At 53.3% G+C, this 9,495-nt stretch overlaps 1 protein-coding gene across 1 annotated transcript; it reads right to left on the bottom strand.

Annotated features, from left to right (window-relative positions):
- Window positions 1-4,154: 4,154 nt before the first annotated feature.
- On the bottom strand, window positions 4,155-5,237 carry TEX44 (testis expressed 44). The gene has a single exon (XM_047770276.1). It carries the CDS (start codon window positions 5,235-5,237, stop codon window positions 4,155-4,157), a length of 1,083 nt encoding a protein of 360 aa, XP_047626232.1.
- Between the last annotated feature and the right edge of the window lie 4,258 nt (window positions 5,238-9,495).

Below are 9,495 nucleotides of genomic sequence, written 5' to 3'. Positions count from 1 at the left end.
CAAGCCCCTGCCGGGCTCACATCTTAGGATGCTGTGCCCATTCCACGGCTCTTCGTTCAGACTAAATGTTTCTTTAATAAGATGGAGTTCCCGTCGTGGCGCAATGGTTAACGAATCCGACTAGGAACCATGAGATTTCGGGTTCGATCCCTGGCCTTGCTCAGTGGGTTAAGGATCCGGCATTGCCATGAGCTGTGGCATAGGTTGCAGATGCAGCTCGGATCCTGCGTTGCTGTGGCTCTGGTGTAGGGCGGCGGCTACAGCTCCGATTAGACCCCTAGCCTGGGAATCTCTGTATGCCGCAGAAGCAGCCCTAGAAAAGGCAAAAGGCAAAAAAAAAAAAAAAGAATCTCTGCTTACCAGCCAGCCTCTCAGCAGCAGCACACACACCCAAAAGATGGTTGTTGATCCCAGAGAAATGCTGGTGGTTTGTCAGGTGTTAACCCAAACATATAAGTAAGAAGGGGTGACCAAGAGCCGGCTTTATTGAGTGAATAACTTTGTCCTGCTTCAATTCTCAACACCAAAGAGTACCCCTGCCACAGCCACCCCGATTATTCTGGTTCCTCCCCACACCACCTTCTGTTCCTACTAACTGCCTCTGCCCTGTAGTTCAATAGTTGTTTGATTTTTATCCATCCAGCACAGTGGCATCCATGCTCGTGACGGGCTGGGTGACTCCTGCTGGCTGGTTGCTCCTGTGTCTGATGAGTTGCTTCCTCTTGCTTGCAAGATGGGGCTTTCTCCAAGCTCCTATCTGGGCCTTTCCTTTCTCACTCTGGCCAGAGCTGAGGTGCACCTATTTCTCTCTGCCTTGGACTCCTCAGCCTTGAGTGCCCAGTCCTGACCATTGGCCCAGGTGCGTAGCACCTGAAGGCCTGGGTGTCCCACCTGCCACACATTGCCAGGCGTATTTGCCAGCACGATTTCTTTTTCTTTTTTTTTTTTTTTGCTTTTTAGGGCCGCACCTGGGGCATATGGAGGTTCCTAGGCTAGGGATCCAATCAGAGCTACAGCTGCCGGGCTACACCACAGCCATAGCAACGCCAGATCCAAGCCATGTCTGTGACCTACACCACAGCTCAGGGCTATGCCAGATCCTTCACCCACTGAGCGAGGCCAGGGACCAAACCCGCATCTTCATGGCTCCTAGTTGGATTCGTTTCCGCTGCACCATGGCAGGAACTCCCAACACAACTGTTCATCCCACAGCAAAGAGGAAGTCTGGGAGCAAGCAGGGAAAGACTGACCTTGGCACAGAGCTCCACAGACCCTTCTGCCTCGGTCGTTGCAATGATCACACACATTAACACTTAGCCCTCCGTTATTTGCCAGGCAACATGGTAAGCGCTTGACTCATTTCATCCTTACAATAGCCTGACGTGCTGGGTGTGTTGTTATTTTACAGATGGGGAAACCGGAGCTCGCGGAGATGAAAGGAACCCAGCTAGCACGAGGAGGAGCCAGGATTCAAGGTCACCTGGACCAAAGGTCATGATTTTTACAACTTTCCCTGCTTGCTCCCAGCCTTCCTCTTTGCTGTGGGATGGACAATTGTGCTGGCAAATATGCCTGGCCACACATCTCTGCAAGACGGCTTTGGTCCAGCAGGCCTTCCTGAGGGGAACCCCCACTTCTGGGCTGACCCTGGAGGGAGGCGGGGGACGTGAGAGCCAGGCCCGGTACTGAGGTGTTTCATTCCCATGGCCTCAGTGATTGGTTCAGCAGAGAACATAGGAGCCCGGCCAGGCCCAGCAGCATCCTCCCCCTGGAACTCTTCTGCCAGGGCCGGTGGAAACAAGGACCTCGCCAGGAAGGTGCCTGACTGCTTGAAAATGGAACCAGCACAGGGGGGCCGAGCTGGAAAGACAGAGCCCTGAGGGCCTAGTCGAATCCTGGGTCCAGCCAGGCTTGCACTTGGCAGTTCTGCTAATCCCTTCCTCTAACCTGGGTTGAACTTGGCTTCCATCACTTCCATCTTCCATTCTTCTTTGCCGTTTCTGTTATCGAGCAGGTCCTGGCACATAGTGGCACTTGGTTCAAAAAAAATATTTGTCAGAGTTCCCGCTGTGGCTCAGTGGTAATGAACCTGATTAGTATCCATGAGAACTCAGGTTCGAGTCCTGGTCTCACTCCGTGGGTTAAGGATCCCATGTTGCCATGAGCTGCACTGCAGGTTACAGATGCAGCTCGGATCCCCTGTTGCTATGGGTCTGGTGTCGGCCGGTGGCTACAGCTCCAGTTCGACCCCTAGCCTGGGAAACTCCACATGCTGCAGGTGCGGCCCTAAAAAAAAAATAAAAATACATACATAAATAAATATTGTAATGAATTAAATATTTTGTTTTATTTTATTTTTTTTGTCTTTTTGCTATTTCTTGGGCCGCTCCCGCGGCATATGGAGGTTCCCAGGCTAGGGGTCGAATTGGAGCTCGAGCCACCGGCCTATGCCAGAGCCACAGCAATGCAGGATCCAAGCCATATCTGCAACCTACACCACAGCTCATGGCAACGCCAGATTGTTAACCCACTGAGCAAGGGCAGGGACTGAACCCGCAACCTCATGGTTCCTAGTCGGATTCGTTAACCACTGTGCCTCGACGGGAACTCCAAATCTTTTAAAGATTAAAAAAAAAAGTGGGCAGCTCAGCTGTTTGTTGCCCTGAAGAAATAAAGCCCCTGGCTTTCGTGTTTTTTTTTTTTTTTTCCCGGTCTTTTTTTTAGGGCAGGGGCATATGGAATTTCCCAGGCTAGCGGTCCAATTGGAACCATAGCAGCCAGCCACAGCAACGCCAGATCTGAGCCACAACTGTGACCTATGCCACAGCTGTGGTAACACCAGATACTTAACCTACTGAGGGAGGCCGGGGATGAAACCCACATCTTCAAGAATACTAGTCGGGTTCTTAATCCACTGAGCCACAACTGAAATTCCAGCCCCTGGATTTTTAAGAGAAGCAGAAATGCATATTTTATTTAAAATCTCGTGGCTTTTTTTTTTCTTTCTTTTTTTTGGGGGGCCACACCTGTGGCATATGGAAGTTCCCAGGCTAAGGGTCTAATCAGAGCTGCAGCTGCCGGCCTACACCACAGCCACAAACACGCTAGATCCGAGTCACACCTGCAACCTATGCTGAAGCTTGCTGCAATGAGGGATGCTTAACCCACTGATCGAGGCCAGGGATCAAACCTTCATCCTCATGGACGTCATGTCGGTTCTTAACCCACTGAGCCATAATGCAAGATCCGAGCCGCATCTGCAACCTATACTGCAGCTCGCGACAACGCCAGATCCTTAACCCACTGAGTGAGGCCAGGGATCGAACCCACATTCTCACGATGCTAATTGGGTTTGTTCCTACTGGGCCACGAAGGGAACACCCATTTTCTTGGTTTTAAACCTGAAAGTCACACATCCCAGGAAGTCGCTTAGTCCCAGGCAGACTGGGGTGATTGGTCACTCTACCCTGTTCCCACCGTGTCCCCAGCCTGCTGGCGGAAAATAATCATGGCAGCGGAAATGTGTGAGTTTCTTAAGTGCCTGACATCATGTGTTGGGACCTGGGTTGTTTCCCTTCCTTCTGCTAACATCTTCATGGAGTGGGTTTGGGTTCTACTGATGAGAGTTGGAGGTTCAGAGGGTGCAGTGATTGGCCTATAGCCAGGAGTGGTGCTGGAGTTTGAGTCCAGTTGGTCTGGCCCTGTGCTTTCAACCCCACTCTCAGAGAGCCTAGCAGGGCGGCCTGAGCCTGCGAAGCCGGCAGGCCAGGGAGAAGGGCTGGGACTTGCTTCCTGCGCAAAAATGCACTTACCTGATTGGAGGTCCAGCCAGGATCAGTTTCTGCAGGTCTGCGCCCCCTACGCCTGGTCTCCCAGGCCTGTCCTGGGCTCTTCTCTCTCTGCACTTTGGCCTCCAGCCCCTGAATGGGGCAACCCAAGAAGCCCTCAGGGGACACTGTCTCCAGAACACCCCAGCCCCCTCCTGTCCTTCTCCCATGTTCCCACTGCACAGACAAGGGATGAGGCTGGCACTTGGAAAATAAATGTTTGCTGGTGATTTATTGCCAGGTCTGGGGAGAGCTTCCAGGCCGCACGTGGGCAAGAGGACAGAGCATGAGCGTCCCAGGGGTCTCGGGAGGCTGCTGAGTACGGGTCTAGTTGAGGTTGGGACCCGTGTGGGCCTGGCGAGAGGTGAGGTGGCTGGTCAGGTAGCGCACGGCCAAGCGGATGCCCTCCATGGTCCTGCGCTCTGCCAGTTCCAGCATGTGGGTGATGGAGCGCAGGGCCGAGCTGGTCCCCACTACCAGCCCGGAGGAGAAGGCGGCGCTGGGGCTCCCCAGGATGCTGGAGGCGGGGTGCAGGTGGGGCCCTGTGCTGCGTAGCAGGTCTGTCATGGAGCCGTGGCCAGGGGCCAGGATGCCCCTGGTCATGCCCATGGTGGTCTCAGACCACACCAGGATGTCTGCCAGGGAGCTGATGGGCCCCTCGCCCCCGCCCAGCAAGCTGGTCACAGAGCGCATGTAGCTGTTCTCCTCTCTGGCCATGAAGTCCAGGCGCCTCCTCCCCAGGGCCACCTGTCGGCAGCCAGGCAAGGCGGGGGCCGATGGTGCAGTGTCTGTGTCAGGGTCCAAGGCCTCTGGACCCTCAGATTTCTCCTCAACAGCTTCAGTGGTGCCAGTGGCCAGAGTATCAAGCTGGCCATTGGCGTCTGCAGCGCTCACGACAGGCGGTGCCTCCGCATTTTGGGGGGGCTGCACCTGAACACTTGGGAGAGATGAGGCTGGTTCCGGCTCCATGTCTGAGATGCCCGCTGTTTGCGGTGTCTCCTGCTCCTCCTCAGTTGGGGAGGTGTGTTGGAGGCTCTGAGGACTCTGGGTCATCCTCGCATCTTGCAGCGGCCCGTCCTGCAGCAGGCTCTGGAGGCCCCTGGATGTTTGCAGCGCATCTGGGGCCAAGTAAGCAAGCAGGACCTCCGTGGGCTCCTGGGCAGATCCTACGGCAGCTTCATGCTTGTCCTTGTCCCCAGACTCTGACACGGCCTCCAAGGTGGCTGGCTGGACGGAGGCCTGGTCTACATCCCGCTGGTCAGCTGACACTGCGGTGCTGTGAGCCAATGGGACATCTGCGAGGAGGGGGACCTGACTTCGGGACCCCACTGCTGGGATGTCTGTTGACCTGCTCTCACCATGTGTGGGGATGCTGGCGGCTCTGGCCTCTCCCAAAGGCACGGAGGTCATCTAGGCCCTCTGTCACTTGTGCCGACTGAAGGAGTGGCCACAGCCCTACTGGGCGGAGTCGTCCAGGTGGTGAGGTCACAGGGGGCTGTTGAAGCTGATGATGTCACAGGCACCTGCAGAGCAAGGGTCCTGAGCCTCCGGAGCAGCTGCCCTCGTGGGCTGAGTCTATGGGACTTTTCGTAGCCAAGTTTGCAGGTGTCTAAGGAGAGAAAGGCAGACGTCTGGGGAAAGCACGGAGGGTGTGTGTACCCAGGGGCAGGTGATGGTAAGGAAACATCATGCCTGTGAGCTGATGAAAGAAGACGGATGCAGGTGTTCATTATAACACACTCCCAACACCTCTCTGTCCACACTGGTGACTGAGTTGGCCCGTCTTTCTGCAGAGAGTCAGTTTCACAGCAATGGTGAGTCAGAACACGTGAAGGGCTGCTCATAACCCTGACTGTCTTTGGTCATGAGGAGCTAGAGACAGAAGGTTCGTGTCTCACCCCCAAATTTATATGTGGAGGAGTTCCCATGGTGGCTCTCTAGCAAGGAAACTGATGGGTATCCATGAGGACCAGGGTTCGATCCCACTTAGCTCCGTGGGCTAAGGTTACGGCGTTGCCACAGACACGGCTCAGAACTGCTGTGGCTGTGGCTGTTGTGTGCCAGCCGTGGCAGCCGCAGCTCCAATTCAACCCCTAGCCTGGGAACTTCCATATGCCACTGGTGTGGCCCCAAAAAAAGACCAAAAAAAAAATGTTGAAAGCTAATTCCCAATGTAATAGTGTTTGGAGCTGGGGATTTGGGGACTTGTTTAGGTCATGAGGTGGAGCCCTCAGGAATGGGATTAGTGCCCTTCTAGAAGGGACCACACTGAGGTTTCTGGCCACCTCCTCCATGAGAAATGCAATGAGGGAGTTCCCGTCATGGCTCAGTGGTTAACGAATCTGACCAGCATCCATGAGGATGCAGGTTTGATCCCTGGCCTTGTGCAATGGGTTAAGGATCCAGCATTGCCGTGAGCTGTGCTGTAGGTCGCAGATGCAGCTCAGATCTGGTGTTCCTGCGGCTACAGCTCTGATTCGACCCCAAGCCCAGGAACTTCCATATGCCGCAGGTATATGCCCTAAAAAGACACACACATGAAAGAAAGAAAGAAAGAAAGAAAGAAAGAAAGAAAGAAAGAAAGAAAGAAAGAAAGGAAGAAGGAAGGAAGGAAGGAAGGAAGGAAGGAAGGAAGGAAGGAAGGAAGGAAGGAAGGAAGGAAGGAAGGAAGGAAAAGGAAAGAAGAAAGAGAGAAATGCAGTGAGAAGATTGTCATCTGTGAACCAGGAGGCAGGGCCTCACCAGACACCCGAATGGACTAGGACAGGCGGTAACCCTATGACACAGGCTAAATAATCTCCATCTTCTCCCTGCTCCACTAGGCTGGGAGCGTAGAGAATCACCAAAGATCTGGAAACCCCTGAGTGTTCTTTGAAGAAGTATAGACCCAGGCAGCCCTCCTTGTGCTTGTGGCTCTTCATTAAGAAGGTGGTTGGCGTGGAGGTGCCAGTGTGTTGCGTCTGAGCTGCCCCTCAGTCACCAGCTAACATTAGTGACTGCTGCTCACAGGCAGGAGAAGGAGCGAAACATCGAATCCTTCCAACTACCCCGTTGTCTCTAGGCAGGTGAGGATTCATCATTATGCTCATTTTATACATGGGGGAGCTGAGCCCCGGAAGGAATAAATCGCTTAGCATCAGTCTTTGTGGGGTACTTACACCCCGGACGGTGGCTACAAACCAGGGTAAAGCAGTGGCTGAGCTGTGCCCACTGAATCTGATTACACACTCTTTCCCCCACGGGGAGGCTGGGCGTCCTCCCCTCTCTAGCCTTAGATTCCCTTTGGAGGAAGGTCACCCTCGATGACTCCCCAGAACCCCACATGGCAAGGCAGCTGGTGCCGGGGCCAGCGGGTGGCCTCTGGAGCTGAGCTGCCTGGGTTCAAATCCTGCTGTTTGTATAACTAGCTGTGTAACCTAAGGCAAGTCACGTCACATCTGTACCTCGGTTCCTCCATCCGTGAAGTGGGGATAATAACAGACCACCTGGTGAAATAAGAATGAATATAATGAAAAATATATAATAATGAAAAATACATATTTGCTCTTTGTCCTCCGTTCCTGGCTCACAGCTCCTAAAACCTTTGGAATTTTCTCCTGTGTCTTGTGTTATTGCCTATGTGTTATACATGACTTTTGACCATACCTGAGTTGACGCGAATGAGGTGACTGGGTAGCTTCAGGATGGCGACTGGTTGCCAGAGGAACCAATTGTGTGGTTAGAAGGTTGGAACTTCCAGCCCCACCCCTGCAACGCTGGGGAGGGAGAGTGGCTAGGGGTGGAGTTAATCAGGTTATTAATCGCCAGTGGCCAATGATTTAATCCATCCTATTTACATAATGAAACTTTAAAACATTATTTATTTTATTTTTTGGCTTTTTAGGGCCATCCCCATGACATATGGAGGTTCCCAGGCTAGGGGTCCAATCAGAGCTACACCTGCCGGCCTCCACCACAGCCACAGCAACGCAGGATCTGAGCTGCATCTGCCACCTATGCTGCAGCTCATAGCAACGCCAGATCCTTAACCCACTGAGCAAGGCCAGGGATAGAACCTGCATCCTCATGGATACTAATCTGGCTCATTACCTCTGAGCCACGATGGGAACTTGCATTCAAATTCTTAACCCACTGCACCACAGTGGGAACTCCATCTACCTAAAGCAAGTTTGATAAAAACTTTGAAACAACAAGTCTTAAGGGAGGGAGTTCCCGTCGTGTGGCAGCAGAAACAAATCCAGTAGGAACCATGAGGTTGTGGGTTTGATCCCTGGCCTTGCTCAGTGTGTTAAGGATCCTGCGTTGCCGTGAGCTGTGGTGTAGGTTGAAGACTCGGCTCAGATCTGGCGTTGCTGTGGCTGTGGTGTAGGCCAGCAACTGTAGCTCCAATTCTACCCCTAGCCTGGGAACCTCCATATGCCTCAGGTATGGCCCTAAATAGAAAACAAACAAAGAAACAAACAAACCCACAAGAAATCCCTCTAACTTTGCCTATCAAAAAGATAGTATTTGGATGTATATGCGCCATGTCCTTATTTTTCAGCAAACATGTTTTCAACATTTCAACAATTTCTATAGAAAACCACAACTCTTGAAAATAAGAAGCTGTGTAAGTTGATAAACAAGATTCTTTTGGGAAAAAAAAAAAAAGACTAAGGGAGCTTCTAGATTGGTGACCACATGCATATGGAGGGAGGGTGAGCTCCCCAACTCTACGGGGAGTCCCCCAGAGGTTCCCGCACCCGGGATCCTCCCTGACCTCACCCTGTGTATCTTCATCTGGCTGTTCATTCGTATCTTTTGTCATAAACCTTTTCCTAACGCTGTGAGTCGTTCACTTGAGGCGGGTCCAGCAGAAGCGCAGGTAGCCTGGGGACCCCATCTGCAGCCGGCGCCTGGTGTGGGGGCGTCTCCTGGGGCCGATTCCCTAATCCCTGGTGTCAGTATTGACTCTGGTCAGTGTCAGAGCTGAATTGAATTGTCGGACACCCAGGTGGGGTCGCCCTGGATCACTGACGTGGAGAGGAAGGCAGGATGAAAGCTCTTGGACAGCATAGTCCTGGGGAGCGTCAGAGAGCGAGGGGGCAACTGTGAGTCACCCTCTGTCTCAGACACGATGCCTGTGATCAGGGGCTCACAGATCATTTGCCCTTTCAAGGGTCTCTTCACCAAGGGGCCCCAAGATTCCCTTGGAGGGGACAGCAGCCTACAGGGACTCCCAGGTCATCTCCCAGACCTCACTCCCTAGAAATCCACCCCCTTTCCTCTAAGTCATATTCTCGTAGTTGCTGCAGTGAATGAATAATGACCTTTGTGCACACCTGGGAGGGGGTTCCAGGACAGTGGCCCTTTCACCAGCTTCCCTGGGGATTCTGGCAGTGTCTCCCAGTGTCTCTCCCCTTTGAGGGGGGTTCACCCTTGCCCTCTGCTGCGCTAGCATGTGGGTGAAGGAACCGTTGATCTCGGAGCGAGCGGGATACATAGGTGAGTTGAGGGTCAGCCCCAGGCCAGCTTGGGGCTTGGGTGCTGATCGTCTAAGCCATTTCCCTGAGAGGTGACTGGATGAGGCACAGGCCTTCACGCAGTGCTGGCCATGGAGTCATGAGAACCAGTGATCTGCTAGGGCCTCTGGGCTGTTCTCATGAGGAGACCCAGGATGATGTGGTCT

The sequence above is a fragment of the Phacochoerus africanus genome, chromosome 3 (genome assembly GCF_016906955.1).
Source record: "Phacochoerus africanus isolate WHEZ1 chromosome 3, ROS_Pafr_v1, whole genome shotgun sequence".
Lineage (NCBI taxonomy): Eukaryota > Metazoa > Chordata > Mammalia > Artiodactyla > Suidae > Phacochoerus > Phacochoerus africanus.
Note: the sequence above shows the minus strand (reverse complement) of the source record. Positions and strands in the feature narration are given on the sequence as shown.

Bases quoted from the DNA above. Each gene is read 5' to 3' on its own strand.
- TEX44 (XM_047770276.1), bottom strand. From the start codon at position 5,237: ATGACCTCCGTGCCTTTGGGAGAGGCCAGAGCCGCCAGCATCCCCACA.